Source organism: Tasmannia lanceolata, unplaced genomic scaffold (genome assembly GCF_043159265.1).
Source record: "Tasmannia lanceolata isolate RefF3 unplaced genomic scaffold, GAP_Taslan_0.1 ptg000008l, whole genome shotgun sequence".
NCBI lineage: Eukaryota > Viridiplantae > Streptophyta > Magnoliopsida > Canellales > Winteraceae > Tasmannia > Tasmannia lanceolata.
Genome location: NW_027518685.1, coordinates 69,661,884 through 69,682,583, shown reverse-complemented (window position 1 = coordinate 69,682,583; position 20,700 = coordinate 69,661,884). Strand labels below are relative to the sequence as shown.

The following is a 20,700-nucleotide window of genomic DNA, read 5'->3' as shown; positions in this document are numbered from 1 at the left end:
TGTGGGCCCCCCTGCTACTCTTTTCCAGCCTATTCCGATGCCTCTCGCAATTTTCCACGGACATGGAAAAAGCAAGAGGTTTCGTAGTTTCTTTGACCACGAGGTCCGGTAGTTGGGCCCACTCAGGGATCCGCCTGCCGGCCACCACGTGTGACAAATTCGTGGGCTGAGGTGGTGCGAACTCACGATATTTCCTCAGTGCTTCCGATTTTATGGGAGATTATATTTTTCGCCCCCCCTTAGGATAATGCGCCCCATGTTAATTGGAACTGGGCAGACTTTAACGCTTTTTTACATCAAATCACGTGACCAGCGGGGCGCATTATCCTACAGTGGGGCGATAAAATCATCATCGCTTTCTTTGTTTTCTTATTTTTCTTATTATTTATATTATGGGAAATGATATCAGCACAACCATGTTTGAACAATTGCTCCTAGCTAACTTGTGTTTTTATTTATTTTTTATTGGTTTGTCTTTTTCTTTTTTAATAGACTTGAAAATCTTTTTTAATAGCTCTGCAGTTTGTCTTTGAAAGCAGTGGTATCTGACAATCATTCCCGGCATGAGGCCCCTCACTCTCTCATCGTCTCTTCCTTTTGGGGGAATATGCCAATCCTTGTCAGGTATCGAGTCTAGATCGAATTTTACAAACTCAAACACATACAAAAATTCGAATAAATATTTAGCGGTGGAAGTATTCTCTTGTCTCTCCCATATTAGACGGATAGAAAAAGAGACGACCTTTCCTGTCACAGTTGTGGGTCTCACTCTTTATGAGATGTCACTATTACTACGCGTTTTTTCCTTATTTGAGAGCTCAGCTTTTACTTTAGACATTTGGACAGTCCAGATTTATGAATGGTGAGGTGGCGAAGACCGGGAAGACTTTGGATCCACCTTCCACCTTCCACCTTTCCTTCTCTACATATAGAGTGAAACTACAACCAAGCGTTTAGTTTGGAGATAAACTTGCTAAAAATATGAGGGGTTTACACGCGTATAGTATTGTTGGGGTGTTGTGGTTTGTGAATGTGTGTTGCTGCTTTTACGGGGGCCAAGCATGTTTGGAGGAAGAGAGAAAAGCTCTCTTACAATTGGGAGACTCCATCAATGACTATCCAAATAGTGCTACTCATTCTGTCTTCCAAGATTGGGTTGGAGAGGATTGCTGTCAATGGTGGCGTGTATCATGCTCTAATTCTTCATCTCGCGTGATAGGAATCGACCTTAGAGGTGCAAGGGATCCTAATCCTTATTTTACTCTGTTTGGAGTGTGGTATCCTAATGCTACTCTGTTTGCCCAATTCAAAGAATTGGAGTCACTAGATTTGAGCATTAATCAGATCGGTGGATGGGTTATGCCAGAAGGTAATACTCGTTTCCTCCAATTTTATAAAATAATTCCTCAAATTGCATAAAAACCCTCAATCTCTTTTCTTAGGCAATTCAAAGATATTGATGGATGTTTAGCAAATCAGGTTTTTTGTTTAGTTCAACAAAAACCTAAAATGGATTCACCGTCTATATATTTTTCTGGAATTCTCCAAAAGGAAAAAGAACAAAAACAACAATGGACAAGTGGTAATTTGAAAGCAGGGGTATCCAACAATCATTACCGGCATGAGACCCATATATTTTTTAGTATTATTATAAAAGGGGAGGAAATATAGTCATCAGCACCTCACTCTCTCATCGTCTCTTCCTTTTTGCAGGGTTCATTCAAATGAAAAACTTAAAGCGGTTGTATCTTTGGGGAAATATGCTAAACCAAAGCAGCCAATCCTTGTCAGGTATCGAGTCTAGATTGAATCTTACAAACTCACACACATACAAAAATTCCAATAAATATTTAGTGGAGTAACAATCGATAGAATCATATTCTAACGACATGCTTTGGATGGAAATTGAATCACGTTTATGATTTGCATGAAACATCTTCTATTCTTTTCTTCTTTGTTTTCTCAGTTGTAAAAAGCTTGTTTTCACTATAATTTGCTCATTTCTTGCATGATTATGTGGTATGAAAAACCTACTATATTTGGATCTTAGCTACTACAATTTTGAAGCACTTCCATCGTGTCTGCTAAGCAAGCTCTCTGCATTGCGAGCATTGTTCTTATATACGAATAATTTGAAAGGAGACTTACCTAGTATTCTGTGTTTGTTGAAGTAGTGTGAAAAAATCAAAGAGTAGATTTTTTCCATTTAGAATTAGTGATGTGGAACAGGTGAGTAGGAAATGGGTCATCAGCTGAACAACTTTGATCTCTACGGACTGAGGTGTTTTAGGCAAAATTCAAGTTTAATTTTTAGAGAAACAACAAACTCTATCTTGGAACATTGTTATGGATGAGGATTTATCAATAACAACTCAGAATCGATCGACTGAAAAGAAAGACTTAAAACAGAACGTTAACTCCAACTCATTAAAGAACATGTTTCTAATTTTCTTAGCCCATAGATCGCTTAGGAAAAGGATCAGATCGGATAACTATGGATGCAGAACTGATTGAGATTCCTTAATTTCTCTTCACACTCGTCATTTGAATATAGAGATAACATGAGATGGGAAAGACCCTTGCAGATTCAAAGCTGTCTTGAAAGAGAAATTTTACAAGATTGGGACTGATTACATTCAAAGAAATTCAAGATAAAGGAGATGAAATGGAGCACCTTACTTGGAAGGAATCTCTGACTACTTTTCCTTGGAAGGATTCGTCCACTCCTTAGAGCTTGACGCTCTACCCAACTCTCACCAAAACTTCCAATCTTGCCTTACAAAACTACAACAAATGAAACTCCTCTTGTGACAGCTCAAGCCAGCTGGCTTGCTAAGGTGGCATGCCACATGGCTTCTTGCAAGGCTCCCAATCATGTGGTCCCTTCTTGCCCAAATGGGCCCCCCTTCTCTAAGCTCCCAATTGAGTGACGCATGGTGTGTTCTTGTGCTTTCAAAGCAGTCCCACTTCTTCATGGCATCCTCTAGTTGCCACATGGCTGGTAATGTGGCAAACTTGTGGCCTCCAAAGCCTTTCAACAATCACTCCTCCTCCCAACCGATTATGCTCTACCATCCTTTCTACTCTATATTGCCTCTCAAACAGAAACCCGCGCTTCTCGAACTTTCCCCCTTCAAAAGAGCATTCCCTCAAGCTCGCGTCTTTCTCCAGGCAGACTTGACAAAGGTTCTAGGGCTTTAAGGATTCCGTCCCCTTTGTTTGGCCAAGGAGGCAATGAAGCCAATTCCCAGGTCAAAGACAAAGCTTTCTTTAGCAATGCCCTTCGCCCGGGGCCGATCTTTGTCAACACCTTGCCTCTTTGTAAATGGTGTATCGCAACGCCAGGCTACTTCTGATGGTGCCTTGTCTTTATCTCCATGTTGAATTTCAAGAAAGTTTTATGCCCCAAGGCTATCCTCACGACTCAAATGTTTCTGCCATAATGTTCTATCATGATCTAGAAAAGGATCGTGAAAGTAAAGCTCTATTAAGTCAAAATGGTCCCTTGTCATCTCAAGATCTAGGCCGTCCGCTGCCCACACCCCTGAGCACAATATGGTCGTCCTCTGCAAATGCCATCGACTCTCCATCATCCTCTATGAAGTGTTCCTTGTATCTATGACGTCAGACTAGAAATCCTCCCAAATCTCAACTTGTGTACACAATCCTCACAAATCTCACTTTGTGTGTCATACTCCCCTGTCTCCACACAAGAATCTATCTTCAACCTGCTCATGTACACACATCAATTGACGTAGATCGCCACTTTTAGATCAAATTGTCATGCTACTTCCCAAAGGTTAGCGGAAAACTCTGAACATCTGATCTTCAAGACTTGGATCTAAATGCAAAGCTTTCAATAACAGTGATGAAGTTCGATCTACTCACTCTTCAGAAATGAGTTTTAGAATTCTAGTCAGGCTGAGGCTTCGCTATCACTATATTCTTTGTGAAATTAATGCTTGTGAATCTATATTGCTGCTCAGATTGAACTCTCAGATTGAAGATTCTTCTAACCAAGAACTTTTGATTCTTTAGGATTCCATTGTGTTTCAGTGATGGAAGCTGCAAAGCAATCTCAGTTTTTCAAGCTCCAGGTTAAAAGAAACTCCTCCAATGATTGCTCGTTAGTAAACTCGATTTGGCCAGATCCAGAGTAACACGATCTCGCTTGTTGTTTGACAATAGCTTGCTGGATTGGAGTTTAGCGAGCTTTGCTTCACTCTATGAACTGGTTAGAGTTTATTGTGAAGAGGAGAAGTAGATCCAGAGAAGATATTAAGAAGTATCAAATTAGTAACTGAATACCTTCAGCTCTAAGTTCTCCTATTCTAGGAAGCTCAGATCTGACACTTGAACCCAAGTATTGGAGGGAAAAAAAACAAACAAGAGAGAAGGATCAATAGGACCTAGAACTTGCATAATTCTAGAGTGGAGAGTTGGAACTTGTAGATCCGGAATTCCTTTGTATTCAGGTGGACCGAAGCTCAACTTCAAAAAACTATCACCTCAAGCTAGGATACTATTAGGGCTGGCAACGAGGCGGGGCAGGGCCGGATGTTGCATTCCCCGTCTCCGTCCCCGTCGATAGGGAAATTCCCCTTCCTCGTCCCTTCCCTGCTTCGGGGATGGCGGAGAATCTCCGTCCCCGCCCCGCAAGGAATATCTAATCCCCATCCCCGCCCCGTCCCCGTCCCACACAAAGAAACCTCACCTCAAAAAAACTTTTTAACGGCCATAAAAAAGAAAAAGACAAGCCGTGTATGTGCACTTATAAAAATATGGTGGTGCCAATATCACTAGCCTAAAAGAAATATTTACTGCTAACAAAAAAATACGAAAACATTACTAAAATAAGAGGATATTGATAGTGACTTGTATAGTAAAAAGGGGCGGGGCGGGTCCATCTCCATCCCCATCCACGCCCCATCCCCGCTTCGGGGAATTTTTAAAGTCCCCGCCCCGCACAGATCCCCGTTTTCACGGGTGAAATTGCCAGCCCTAGATATGATGTTGATGAGTTACAACAAACAGATGGTAACTCAAACTCCACATAGTTGATTTCCACGATAACAGAGCACGATGTCTTTTCTCCTTCCAGCTCAAAATGGATCAAAGGTTCGGCAATACCAATTCTCAAATACCAGTGTTTGGATCGAACAACCAGAAAGCATAGAATTTTCTCAAAAACAAAGTGTCGGTGGTACTCTGTTTCTGTGTTCTTGTAGAATATAAGAAACAAAAGTTGAATCCTACAAGATCAAGTGGATTTCTTGTTTTGTAGAGATGTAAGAAGATAATAAGTATAGGATCCACAATACTTGTTGTTAACAATTAGCACTCTGTATTCCATTAAGACGAACGATCAGTTTTCCCAAAGACGAATGATCTGCCACGAAGTAGTGTAACAACACAGTGGTTTCATTGCCTCCTAGATCCTTTCCCCATTTCAATTCTGTTCATGGAAGGCTTTTGAAATTTCATGAAAAACCTGAACAGATTCTTGCATTTGCTATTTTGATCTATTAGATCTTTATGATGAAAGATCTCAGAGATGAAGTCCAATAATGAAGGCAGAGAGGATCGAATCGATTGCACGTCCAGAAAAAAGCGAAAAACAACACTCAAGGATGTGGAATCAATCAACGAGGCTCTCCTCCAATTGCTAAATCTCAATAACTCTAACTCTCATGAAAACAGAGAGAATTCCTCAAGTATCCTAATAATCTACAGTTTGTGTGACGGGAATAGTTTTCCGGGTATGGTCCAAGGGAAAAAAAACAATGGAGGCATAGCAATGTGTGTTGCTCTGTTTTTTTTATTTTGTGAATAAATTCAATGGAAAACTGTAAAACTCTCAATGGAGGAAATATGATCGAGTAAAGAAGGTCTTTGTCACACCTCGACGTGCTTGTCATGAGGCTTTCGATTTGAGTTGCTTATGGAGTAATCTTATATTCACCTAAACTTAATCCACAGTACTACCAAGCAAATCATTAGACTATAAATTTCAATCAATTTGGGTTTGGGATCAATCGAAACAGGGGGGCTTACAAAATTTCCTCAAATTTGGTGGACTTTTTGACAATTTCTATGGAAATTTTGGTGGACATCTTTAAAATTTCGATGGGAGTATTTAATATTTCAGTGGAAATCTTGTAAATAAGCATGAAAATGAAATTTCACAATTTCATCGAAATTTTGGAATTTCAATGAAACCGTGTAAAACAAGACTCATTGTGAATTTCGTTTCGGTCTTGGCCGAAATCCAAAATTTCGGCCGAAATTTAAAACCATACCACGGGTTTGATTCCTTGGAAAGTAGCCCTCACTTCCGTTTTGTTACCTTCAACACCTTTCGGTTCAACTCATGAAAATACACCCCCCCCCAACATCGCCTGATATTTGTGCCTGAGTATAATTTAAAGCAAGGGAAATAAATTGTAAGCAACATAATCTTCTCAAATGAGGACGTGCTTCTGACCATGATTTTGATTGCATTCCATTCCATTCCATTCCATCCATAATCCCCAGAATGCGGCCAAGAGAATGAACTTTCATAAAAACAGCCTTTCCTAGGCAAAGGCGAAAAAACTAAGAACCGAGGAGATCGGCAGTATGACTGGGAACATCCAGATTCCAAACCTATCAAGAATTTTAGCCTTGACAGGAATAGAACACTTACAGTGGGGTAGCAAGTGATCCATAGTTTCGCCTTCTCTATGCAAAGGGCAAAATAATCGATAATGAGCATATGGAAGCGTCAAAGTTGGTCAATAGTCTAGATTTTGTTCTGGAAGGCTGTCGATCTGAAAGCGAAGAAGTGGATGGAACCCTCCAAAATCTAGATAACTAGGATGAGGCCATGAGGCCAACCATGTGGTTCTAGCCCCTAGCCTAATGGACATCTCATCCATAATATTAAGGCCTACAAATTAAATATTAAAGCTTTAGCCTCTCTTACCAGAACCTTTAACAACAACTAATAAATCAAGAGCTAGGATCATCTGATCAAGGTTGAACAAACAACAATGGGTCATATTTGTGTCCTTCGATTGGATCAGCAGAGTTGATCATGTCAATAGGGCATAAAGTAACCATTAGGGGAAAAAATTATGGGTGGCATTGTTAGCATTTTCAATAGAAGTGATACAGAAATTTGTGTTAGTATCTAAGTCAAATAAGAAATGTGGAAAATTTATAGTACCTCTTGCCATGATGATCATATTGACATTGCTTTATGATATGTGCTACCATTGAAAATACTCCTATTTTCGGGTATTGTTGATCACTGGAATGATTTTGCAATATAGCCAAGTCGTGATGCTCAGATCAATAGAATCTTTGGCCTTACCTCTTCGAGTATTGTTGATCATTGGAATGATTTTGCAATATAGCCAACTCGTGATGCTCAGATCAATAGAATCTTTGGCCATACCTTGGTATATCAAAGAAAAATCATAAGAAATCCTGAGATCTGAATATCTCTTGCTCCCATCAATTAGAAATCCATATTAATAAAAGAGATTAGGGTTAATCCTCCTAGTGAAACACACCTTCCTTCTTAAAGTTGAACTTCTAATAGATTTAATCTTTAATTTATCTAAAATCCATTTTAGCAAAAATCCTAAACACGGATTAATAGAAAATTTAAGTGGCAATGTCGGCTACCCTATTAGATCTCACGAGAGATTACTCCAGCATTCTCTCAGTGGTCCATATTGACACTTCTATGTTCTGGGTAAAAAAAGAGCGGGCTTTGGACACTTTAAATTTCTGAAGTATGGGCATACATCATTATCTTTAACAAATAATCTCTGTAGTCTAGTCTTTTAGGGAAAATGTACATCAATGTAAAGAGAGCTAAATATATAGATCATGGCAGCAAATACCCAAATAATGAGCATTACATTCCATATAACACAGAAATAATGGTGCAAGCCCCTCCTAGGCTTCTTGGACTAAGGATCAGGAGAGTGACAAACAGACACTCAATTGCTCAATAACTCGGATACAAGAAAACAGATTTACGCAAGCTAAGTAAAATGAGCGTATCTCTCTCGATATAGGTCGGAATGACTTGATTCCAAAGCTAAAATTTCAAAGACTCAAAGATCTACAACATTGCTGGAAAATTTTTTATAAGATTATCATCATAGGGTGCTCGAAAAATTACTTGAAGTGGACGAATGTGAATGGCCACAATTCTTGAAACAGAGTGGGATATGATAGGGAAAGATAACAACTTCAATGGCTACTCTTCAAGGTTGCAAAGGAAGGTGGGTAACATCAATTCTTCTAGATTGATGTCTACAACTCTTTAAGGATGCAAATGATAGTGAAAGCTCCTACTCTTCAAGGAATGAGTGAAACTCTTCTAGGTTTCAATGATGAACTCTTCAAGGTTCAAAAGAAATGCTCTAGGCAATTTTTCATTCAATAATCAACCAAAAACCTCATTACAGATGTTTGTTGGACTCTTATAGAGAAAATACAAGAGAAAAAACGTTCAAGCTAGCCCACTAATTATTTTTGGGACTTACATACATCATTAATAACTTAGGAACTCAAAACACATTGACTAGTCAAAGACCTACAGACATAGTCTACTAAAATAGTCATAACTTTTCAACTACTTGGCAAAATAAAGACCATAAATATCCGTTGGAAAGATAATTCAAATACCTACAACTCCTTAGGTAATCATTTTCCATGATTCGTCCATCTAAAGGTCCAAAAACGTGCTTCAAAAATGACCAGAATCATTATGAACGAGAATTGCAACTGGATTAGGCCCGAATTGGCGTGTCCATGATCTTGGGCTGGAGCTGGCCTTTATTCTTGGTGGATTCAATTTGGGCTTGGGCCTTGTGTTGGGCTTGAATGCGGGTTTTTCTTCTCACTTGCTTAGGGTGGTTCATGTGGGCTTCAAATTTGTCAGCCACATGGGTGTGGGCTGCATCAAATAATGATTTCCTTTTATGAGTACTTAATGTGGTGCACTCTTTATGATAAGACTAACTAATGTCCATTCCATTCCAACTTTATTTTGTGCTCGTGTATACACTTTACATATAATACGAATCACCAAATTTAGTTCAACATTAAATTTAAGTCTCTCGTAATCGCGATCAAACACTAAGGTAGACTTCATATGATCGAGGTATTGTATTTATAAGAGAAAATTAGCAGGTTAGCCTTTTGTGACTGATCCTAAAACAGAACATCGCTAAAAAAGATTTTTATTCTTGGACAGATTATGCAAAAAAAGAAAAAAAGAAAAAGGGAATAAAAGGGGAAGAAATGGAAAATGGGTCCATTGGCCCACACATAATCAAAACTACTATTGAGGCATTTTATGTTAAACTTGGGGGCATTGATGCATGCAGGCATCATCGCAGGGAAGTTGGTGGTCATGAGAGTCACACCTTTGATTGATCTAATCCGTTTATTTCGTTAGCATTGCTTTGGATCTCCAAAAACCCAAGTGTCACTCCAAACGGACACTCCTAACATCTCACAATGTGTCCATCCAAAAGAAAACAAGGCCTGAGAATCACTTTTTTAGCTTTTTTCTTTTAAGTAATATAGAAATCTGTTTTTTTTCCTTTGCATTGAAAGAAATTTGTTTTTTGGTTATAAATTAAATGTGCTCATATGTTTTTGTCTTCATCATTTTCTTGTAGGTTTATGCAGCTTGAAAAGACTCAAGAACCTGGATCTCTCGGATAACCAACTTGATGATCGAAGTCTTCCATCATGTCTAGGAAACCTTTCGTCCCTGGAAGATTTAGATTTATCAGTTAATAATCTTAGAAACCCAATTGGCATCTTAACAGGTACGGAGTGGCAATAGTATTTTTCTCATCCGAAATGATGATGGTTGAAGTAGTTTTTCTCTTCACTTTCACTTATCTCATAATTTCAATGATAAGATGAAGCATAAAATACGCTTTTGGTATGGTCCTTAGGGTATCTGGGGATCTTCAGCAGCTGCACCCTTTTTCAATTTTCGGAAGGCAACTGAGCACAGCACAAACTTGTTTTAATAATAGAGCAAACTCATCTTGTCCACACGGATGGGGAGATCATATAATTACTGTCATAGGCCTATGAAAAATATATTAATAAAAAGTTTAACCTTTTTTTCTTTTTGGAGAAACCTTAAAATAAGAATTGATTGATCAATAGGGTAGTATCATGTCTCTTGGCGAAAGTGTCTTTGATCTAATTCTCATTTTGTAATATATATACCTGCATCTTCTTTAAATAAATAGAAAATAAATAAATAAAGGTTACACAAAATGATAATGAGTGTGAGACCTACCATCCTTTAATTATTGATGAGTGATTTAGAGTGTGAGGCACGCGGTGGAAGTATTCTCTTGACTCTCATGTTACACAGATAGAAAAAGAGACGACCTTTCCTGTCACAGTTGTGGGTCTCACTCTTTATGAGATGTCACTATTACTACGCATTTTTCCCTTATTTGTGACCTCAGCTTCTACTTTAGACATTTGGACGGTCCAAATTTATGAATGGTGAGGTGGCGAAGACTAGAAAGACTTTGGATCCACCTTCAACCTTCCACCTTTCCTTCTCTACATATAAAGTGAAACTACAACCGAGCTTTTAGTTTGGAGATAAACTTGCTAAAAATATGAGGGGTTTACACGCGTATAGTATTGTTCGGGTGTTGTGGTTTGTGAGTGTGTGTTGCTGCTTTTACGGGGGCCAAGCATGTTTGGAGGAAGAGAGGAAAGCTCTCTTACAATTGAAAGACTCCGTCAAGGACTTTCCAAATAATGCTACTTATTCTATCTTGGAAGATTGGGTTGGAGAGGATTGCTGTCAATGGGATCGTGAGATATCATGCTCTAATTCTTCATCTCGCGTGATAGGAATCGACCTTTTCAATGCAAGGGATCCTTCATTAGGAGTGTGGTATCCTAATGCTACTCTGTTTGCCCAATTCAAAGAATTGGAGTCACTAGATTTGACTTCTAATCAGATCGGTGGATGGGTTATGCCAGAAGGTAATACTTGTTTCCTCCAATTTTATAAAATCCTTCCTCAAATTGCATAAAAACCCTCAATCTCTTTTCTTAGGCAATTCAAAGATATTGATGGATGCTTAGCAAATCAGGTTTTTCTTTTAGTTCAACAAAGACCTAAAATGGATTCACCGTCTATATATTTTTCTGGAATTCTCCAAAAGGAAAAAAGAACAAAAACAACAATGGACAAATGGTAATTTGAAAACATACTAAAATATGTTTTAGTATTATTATAAAAGGGGAGGAAATATAGTCATCAGCACCTCACTCTCTCATCGTCTCTTCCTTTTGCAGGGTTCATTCAAATGAAAAACTTAAAGATGTTGGATCTTTCGGGAAATATGCTACACCAAAGCAGCCAATCCTTGTCAGGTATAGAGTCTAGATCGAATCTAACTCACGCACATACAAAAATTCCAATAGATATTTAGTGGAGTAACAGTCGATAGAATCATATTCTAACGACATGCCTAAGATAGTAATTGAATCACGTTTATGATTTGCATGAAACATCTTCTATTGTTTTCTTCTTTGTTTCTCATTTGTAAAAAGCTTGTTTTCACTATAATTTGCTCATTTCTTGCATGATTATGTGGTTTGAAAAACCTACTATATTTGAATCCTAGCTACAACAATTTTGAAGCACTTCCACCGTGTCTGCTAACCAAGCTCTCTGCATTGCAAGCATTGTTCTTCTATACGAATAACTTGAAAGGAGACTTACCTGGTATTCTGCATTTTGCCATTTCATTTATGTGTTTGTTGAAGTAGTGTGAAAAAATCAAAGAGTAGATTTTTTTCATTTAGAATTAGTGATGTGGAACAGGTGAGTAGGAAATGGGTCTTAAGCTGCAAAACTTTGATCTCTATAGACTGAGGTGTTTTAGGTAGAAAATAAAGTTTAATTTTTAGAGAAACAACACACTCTATCTTGGAACATTGTAATGAATGAGGATTTATCAATAACAACTCAGAACCGATCGGCCGAAAAGAAACACTTCAAACAGAACGTTAACTTCAACTCATGAAAGAACATGTTTCTATTTTTCTTGGCCCACTGACCGCTTAGGGAAATGATCGGATCTGATCACTATGGATGCAGAACTGATTTAGTAAGTGGAAGTTAAAGGAGATTCCTTAATTTCTCTTCACACTTGTCATCTGAGCATAGAGATGACATGAGATGGGAAAGACCCTTGCAGATTCAAAGTTGACATGAAAGATAAATTTTACAAGCGTGGGACTGATTACATTCAAACAAATTCAAGATAAAGGAGATGAAATGGAGCACCTTACCTTTGAAAACTGCCAAAAATGAAACTCCTCTCCTTTATTTATAGAGGAAGAGAAGTCTACTAGAAGTTGCTGCCATCTTATGACCGCTCAAGCCAGTTGGCTTGCTGAGGTGGCATGCCACATGGCTTCTTATAAGGCTCCCAATCATGTGGTCCCTTCTTGCCCAAAGCCCCCCCTTCTCGCCTTCTCTAAGCTCCCAATTGAGTGACACATGGTGTGTTCTTGTGCTTTCACTTTTAACAATCAGTCCTCCCAACCGACTATGCCCTACCATCCTTTCTACCCGATATTGCCTCTCATATGAGAACATTGACATTATTACATTTAACCCCCTGTACGCATAAAGGAACGTAAAAATACGACTACTCTATGCTAAAAAGAAAGCCGCTCTCCTCGAACTCTCCACCTTCAAAAGAGCATTACCTAAAGCTCACGTCTTTCTCCAGGCAGACTCGACACAGGTTCTAGGATGCCCTTCTCCCGGGGCTGATCTGTGTCAACACCTTGCCTCGTTGTCAATGGTGTATCGCACCACCTGGCTACTTCTATAGTGCCTTGTCTTTATCTCCATCTTGAATTTCAAGTAAGTTTTATGTCCCAAGGCTATCCTCACGAATCAAATTTTTTTGCCATAATGTTCTATCATGATCCAGAAAAGGATCGTGAATGAAAAGCTCTATTAAGTCAAAATGGTCCCTTGTCATCTCAAGATCCAGGCCGTCCACTGCCCACACCCCTGGGCACAATATGGTCGTCCTCTGCAAATGCCATCCCTTCTCCATCATCCTCTATGAAGTGTTCCTTGTATCTACGACGTCAGACTGACAATCCTCCCAAATCTCAACTTGTGTACCACTATCCTCACAAATCTCACTTTGTGTGTCAAACTCCCCTGTCTCCACACAAGAATCTATCATCAACCTGCTCATTGTACACACATCAATTGATGTAGATCGCCACGTTTAGATAAAATTGTCATACTAGTTCCCAAAGGTTAGCGGAAAACTCTGAAGATCTGATCTTCAAGACTTGGATCTAAATGCAAAGCTTTCAACAACAGTGATGAAGTTCGATCTACTCACTCTTCATAATGAGTTTTAGAATTCTGGTCAGGCTGAGGCTTCGCTATCACTATATTCTTTGTGAAATTAATGCTCACGAATGTATACTACTACTCAGATTGAAGATTCTTCTAACCAAGGACTTTTGATTCTTTGGGATTCAGTTGTGTTTCAATGATGGAAGATGCAAAGCAATCTCAGATTTGCAAGCTCCAGGTTGAAACAAACTCCTCCAATGATTGCTCCTTAGTAAACTCAATTTGGCCAGATCCACTCACTTGTTGTTTGACAATAGCTAGCTGGATTGGAGTTCAGTGAGGTTTCCTTCACTCTCTGAACTGGTTCGAGTTTATTGTGAAGAGGAGAAGTAGATCCAGAGAAGATATTAAGAAGTATCAAATTGGTAACTGAATACCTTCAGCTCTGAGTTCTCCTGTTCTAGGAAACTCATATCTAGCACTTGAACCCAAGTATTGGAGGGGAAAAATACAAATCAGAGAGAAGGAGCAATAGGACCTAGAACTTGTAGAATTCCAGAGTGGAGAGCCGGAACTTGTAGATCCGGAATGCCTTTCTATGTGGACCGAAGCTCAGCTTCAGAAAGCTATCGCCTCAAGCCAGGATACGACAAGCAGGTGGCAGCTCAAACTCCACATAGTTGATTTTCATGATAACATAGCACACTGTCTTTTCTCCTTCCAGGTCAAAATGGATCAAAGGTTCATCAATACCAATTCTCAAATACCTGTTTGGATCGAACAACCAAAAAGCATAGAATTTTCTCAAAAACAGAGTGTCGGTGGTACTCTGTTTCTGTGTTCTTCTAGAATATAAGAAACAAAAGTTGAATCCTTTAAGATCAAGTGGATTTGTTGTTTTGTAGAGATGTAAGAAGATAATAAGTATAGGATCCACAATACTTGTTGTTAACAGTTAGCACTCTGTATTCCATTAAGACGAATGAACAGTTTTCCCAAAGACGAATTATCTGCCATGAAGTAGTGTAAAAACACAGTGGTTTTATTGCCTCCTAGATGACTCCTTTCCCCATTTCAATTCTGTTCAAGGAAGGCTTTCGAAATTGCATGAAAAACATGAATAGATTCCTTCATTTTCTATTTTGATCTATTAGATCTTTATGAGGAAAGATCTCAGAGATGAAGTCCAGCAATGAAAGCAGAGAGGACCGAATGGATTGCACGTCCAGAACAAAGCGAAAAAGAACACTTATGGAATCGAACAACGAGGCTCTCCTCCAATTGCTAAATCTCTAAAACTCTAAGTCTAATGAAAACAAAGAGAATTCCTCAAGTATCCTAATAAGCTGCAGTTCGTGTGACGGGGATGGTTTTCCTGGTATGATCCAAGGAAAAAAATAATGGAGGCAAAGCAATGTGTGATGCTTTGTTTTTTTATTCTATGAATAAATTCAATGGAAAACTGTAAAACTCTCAATGGAGGAAATATGATCGACCAAAGAAGAAGGACTTTGTCACTCCTTGATGTCTTGTCATGAGGCTTTCCATTTGAGTTGCTTGTGGAGTAATCTCATATTGACCTGAACTTAATCCACAATACTAACAAGCGAATCATTAGATTATAAATTTCAATCAATTTGGGTTTGGGATCAATCAAAACAGGGGTGATCGTTGAACCATTGGGCTTACAAAATTTCCGCAAATTTGGTGGACTTTTCGACAATTTCTGTGGAAATTTTGGTGGACATCTTTAAAATTTCGATGGGAATATTTAAAATCTGGGTGGAAATCTTGTAAATAAGCATGAAAATGAAATTTTGGAATTTCAATGAAACCGTGTAAAACAAATGACTCATTGTGAATTTTGTTTCGGTCTTGGCCGAATTCCGAAACTTCGGCTGAAATTTAAAACCATGCCACCAGTCTGATGTCTTGGAAAGCAGCCCTCACTTCCGCTTTGTTAGATTCCTTGATACCAAAAGGCCCAAGGAAGGCTCACTTAGTATCACCAGTCTTGTCTCTAATAAGGCCTCCGATGCCGGTCAAACCTGGGTTGCCAAAGCTAGAACCATCGAAATTTAGCTTCAAACAACCGGGGTGTGAGTGACATTTTTAGCATTTTTCATAGAAGTGATATAGAAATTTGTGTTAGTATCTAAGTCAAATAAAAAATGTGGAAAATTGATCGTACCTCTTGCCATGATGATCATATTGACATTGCTTTATGATATGTGCTACTATTGAAAATGCTCCTATCTTCGAGTATTGTTGATCACTGGAATGATTTTGCAATATAGCCAAGTTCTGATGCTCAGATCAATAGAATCTTTGGCCTTACCTTTGGTATATCAAAGAAAAATCATAATAAAATCCTGAGATCTGAATATCTCTTGCTCCCATCAATCAAAAACCCATATTAATAAAAGAGATTAGGGTTAACCCTCCTAGTGAAACACACCTTCCTTCTTAAAGTTGAACTTCTAACAGATTTAATCTTTAATTTATCTAAAATCCATTTTAGCAAAAATCCTAAACACGGATTAATAGAAAATCTAAGTGGCAATGTCGGCTACCCTATTAGATCTTACGAGAGATTATTCCAGCATTCTCCCAGCGGTCCATATTGACACTGCTATGCTCTGGGGAAAAAAAGACCGGGCTTTGGACACTTTAAATTTCTGAAGTATGGGCATACATCATTTCCTTTAACAAATAATCTCTTTAGTCTAGTCTTTCAGGGAAAATATACATTCATGTAAAAAGAACTAAATATATAGATCATGGCAGCAAATACCCAAATAATGAGCATTACATTCCATATATCACGGAAATAATGATTTCCTTTTATGAGTACTTAATGTGGTGCACTCTTTATGATAAGACTAACTAATATCCATTCCATTCCAACTTTATGTTGTGCTCGTGGTTAATCTTCCTTTGACTATATCCAAATGTATAAACTTTACCTATGATACGAATCATCAAATTTAGTTTCAACATTAAAGTTAAACGTGTCTCGTAATCGCGATCAAACACTACGGCCCTGTTTGTTTTAGATTTTGAGAATGGATTGTGAGTTCAAAACTGATTGCTGGACTAAAAATTAAATGTAATTTTGAGTCCAATAATCAGTTTGGGACTCACAAACGATTCTTAAAATCCAAAACAAACAGGGCCTAAATGAACTAATCAATCCCATATGCTCTACATGCCCCTTACGTGATATGTATGGAAGCCTTTCTTTGTCACTTGGTATGTGGCTATCATCACAATGTATATGTGCTTCACAGTAGGGGTGGACATGGTTCCGGTTCGAATCGAGGAACCGAACCGAACCGGCACATTTGGTTCGGTTCGGTTCCATTTCTATATGGTTCGGTTCCGGTTCAGAAATCCGGGAACCGATGCAAATTCGGTTCGGTTCTGGGTTTGGGATCCCGGAACCGAGAACTGAACCGAGAACCGAATTGGTTTAATGTGATTTTTCCTTTGGATATTAGGGACTGTTTGCTTTGAATATTAGGGCCTTGTTATTTCCCAAATTTGTAGTTCATGGCTTCATGCATTGCCAAAATTTGTGCATGATTATCCCACTTGTTTGTACTTCTTCATACTTCATATAAGTTTTGCATTGCCCAAATTTGCGCCTGTTACTGTTACTGTTAGTGCTTGTAATTCATATATAAACAGAGCCATTGGTGAAGGTTGGGTAAACCCAGAACCGAACCGAACCGAACCGATTATATATGGTTCTGGTTCAGTTCGGTTCCACACATATGGTTCGGTTCTGGTTCCATTCAGGGAACCGATTATATATGGTTCGGTCCTGGGTTTAGCCCAAAACCGAACCAAACCGGACCATGTCCACCCCTACTTAATACCCAAATGATGATCCCTAATGTTCTCTCTAACAATATGATATTATATGTAATTATGCCTACTTTCATTGTCACCCTTCTTACTTCTTAGAGAAGAAACCTACTGTAGAATTATCCCAATAAATAACATATAGCTTAGATATATGAGTGCACGACTCCAAGCCTTGTGATGAAATTCTACAACCATAGTGCTCCTATCGCAGTCTTGTAGCACGAAACAAAGTTTGCCTCCATACTAGAAGAAAAGATCTGACACTAATGCTTCATGTTTTCTATGAGATGAGATTTCCCTCCTTGCACATAACTAGGAGGACATACCCTAAAGTAGACTACATATGATCGAGGTATTGTATTTATAAGAGAAAATTAGCAGGTTAGCCTTTTGTGACTGATCCTTAAACAGAACATCATTCAAGGAAAACCTCAAATGAGTCAAACGATCAAGCCTAGCGTCAACATCATGTCATACATAGGGACAAGGGTGTGGAATTGACTATTTTCCTTCTTGCAATTGACTATTCGGTTTTAGCTAAAACAACATATTTTTGTTGTAAGGTGGGGTCCATATTTTGGCTATCCATGTCATTCAACTTATGCTCATATGTTGGTAGATCAATGCTATTGAAAGGAATTTTAATAGCATTGATTTAATCCAAAAGAAAACAGGGCCTAAGAATCACTGTTTTTTGCATTATTCTTATAAGTAATATAGAAATTTGATTTTTTTTCCTTTGCATTGAAAGGAATTTGTTTTTTGGTAATAAATGACATTTGCTTATATTTTCTTGTCTTTTTCTTGTAGGTTTATGCAGCTTGAAGAGACTCAAGCAACTAAATCTCTGGGGAAACCAACTTGATGATCGAAGTCTTCCATCATGTCTAGGAAACCTTTCGTCCCTGGAAGATTTAGATTTATATTATAATAATCTTAGAAATCCACTTGGCAACTCAACAGGTATGGAGTGGCAATAGTATTTTTCTCATCCGAAATGATGATGGTTAAAGTAGTTTTTCTCTTCACTTTCACTTATCTCATAATTTCAATGATAAGATGATGCATATAATATGCTTTTGGCACAAACTTGTTTTGACAATAGAGCAAATTAACTCATCTTGTCCACATGGATGGGGAGATCAGATAATGACTGTCGTTGGCGAAATTAACAAATAGGCTAGTATCATGTCTCATGGCGAAATTAACAAAATTTCCTTCCTTTAATTTTTAAAATAACAAAAGTACCCATTAGATCAATTGTCTATTCGGTTTGAGCAAGAACAACATATTTTTGTTGTAAGGTGGGATCCATTGTTTGCTTATCCGAGGCATTCAATTCATGCTCATATGCTGGTGGATCAATGCCATCCAAAAAAGATTTGTCTTTCGTGGACAAATTAGGCAAAAAAAAAGGGAATAAAAGGGGAAGAAAGGGAAAGTGGGTCCATTGGTGTGGCGATCAGAGGAGAATCTAAGATATAGGTCAAAATCCAGTAGGCCAGAGAAAGATCTTGGGTTCGATGGAGATCCAAGAACAAGATGAACCCCAAGGAATCCGAGATCAATCGCGGAGATCCTCTCAAACGACATTATTCCAAATCAACAGAACTTAAATCTTACTTGGATCACTATTTCCGGACTCCAAGATGGCCTTTCCACTTTCTCCCACACCAACACGCTACTTTAGGGCTGTTGCACAATTAGATTAGATTAAACTCTAGAAAAACCACCCCAAAGTTGCATTTATTGATGTTTAATAGGAAGTCCTAACCCAGGTTTTGCAAACAGACAAAAACACCCACTTTGTCTAAAGAGGAGAACGAATTTGGTTAGGATAAGACTAGGCTCAACTTCTAATCCCATTAAAAAGGGCGGTGATAAATTCGCCCATTGGAGTCGGCATTCGCCCCCTTTATCGCCTCTCTAATGCAAGCTAAAGCTTTTATGTGGCCCATTTCCTCGTCCCCAATAGAAGCTAAAGCTTTGATAGTTGTAGGCCTTAAATCTGACATATGTGATCTCTGATTGTACTATATGGGTTTCCTCATGATAGTCCATTAAATCAACGGTCTTAATTACACCGTTGACCATATGGCCCTTTTGGATTGCGGGAATTTTCTTTAAAAGTTTGGAAAAGAAATTTTTTATAAAATTTCTTCCTTTTCCAATTGACTGATTACAAAGTTTTATTTATTAGGACTTTCTTTTTATAATGGTACCCCTCGAAATAAACCGTAACCATATGATTCCCCTCTAAATTGTGAAATAAATAAAAAATCAAAGAAAATATTTTCTGCGAGAAAAGTTTTTCTGCAATCCAAACAGGGCTGAAACAAATCTCATATGTTTTTTCTGCAATCCAACCATGGCTTAAGCAAATCTCATAGGATGAATACTAGGCCAAGATCAGATACATTGCACATAGGCACAAGGGTGTGCGTAACCAAGGCCCTTGATATGGCAAACTATCATGAGGCAACGCATATGGCCCTAGCACCACACCCAACAGCCATCCCATCAGTAAGGGGGCCCATTTGGATACCCGGAAGATTTTGATTTGGATTTCTCACATTTGCAGCCCTTTTTGTGTTGTGATTTGGATCCGGATCAAATCCTTGGATTTCCAAATCAGCTACTGACAGTGAAAAAAATCAGATTTCCAAATATGCTGTGGTAATTAGTAATTGGAAATCCACAAATCTGTCTCCCTCAACATGAGCTGCCGGATCTATTCATTTTGTATTCAAAACTCAAATCCAAATCCAAATACACAATATCAACTATCCAAACGGGCCCTAAGATTATTTGTTGAATACAAATATGAAAGCTTTAGCGACTTTTGGTGTGAGACCTACTAAATCAAGGCTTAGGATCATCTGATCAAGATTGGGAAAATGATAAAGAGCCACTTTTGTGGCTGTCTTCTAAATCAACAGAATTGATCATGTCCACATGGCACAAGGGTGATTTTTTTTAGCAATTTTCATATAAGTCATATAAAACCTTTTGATTTCTCCCTTGCATTGAGAGCAATTTATTGTTTAGTTATAAATGAAATGGGTTTTGGATTTTTATGTCTTGATCATTTTCTTATAGGTTTATGTGGCTTGAAGAGACTCACGTATCTATCTCTTGGCCATAACAATCTTCACGATCAAAGTTTTCCATCATGTCTGGGCAACCTCTCCTCCCTGGTATTTCTGAATTTATATGGGACTAATCTGACATTTGGCGCCATCTCAACAGGTACGGGGCAATAGCTTTTCCTCGCCCAAAATGATGATTCTGTTATTTTTCTGCATAGTACCCTCTTTAAGAAAAGTAAACTATAGATTTAATAAAGAAAATGGGAAATGATAGAAACCCTACATTGAATCCTTCGAAACCATAGTCAATTACATGGAAACTAAGAAAATATTTGGTTTCTAAAATAT

At 38.3% G+C, this 20,700-nt stretch overlaps 1 protein-coding gene across 1 annotated transcript in view; it reads left to right on the top strand.

Moving 5' to 3' along the window:
* The first annotated feature begins 881 nt into the window (after nucleotides 1-881).
* The window catches only part of LOC143885554 (cuscuta receptor 1-like), a 32,683-nt gene continuing 12,864 nt past the window's right edge, over nucleotides 882-20,700 (top strand). The window contains exons 1-6 of the mRNA XM_077389776.1: nucleotides 882-1,369; nucleotides 1,714-1,791; nucleotides 9,687-9,839; nucleotides 11,353-11,430; nucleotides 18,074-18,226; nucleotides 20,363-20,512. Of these exons, the coding sequence (XP_077245891.1) occupies nucleotides 982-1,369; nucleotides 1,714-1,791; nucleotides 9,687-9,839; nucleotides 11,353-11,430; nucleotides 18,074-18,226; nucleotides 20,363-20,512 (1,000 nt within the window). The 5' untranslated portion in view covers nucleotides 882-981. The remainder of the gene's footprint in view (nucleotides 1,370-1,713; nucleotides 1,792-9,686; nucleotides 9,840-11,352; nucleotides 11,431-18,073; nucleotides 18,227-20,362; nucleotides 20,513-20,700) is intronic.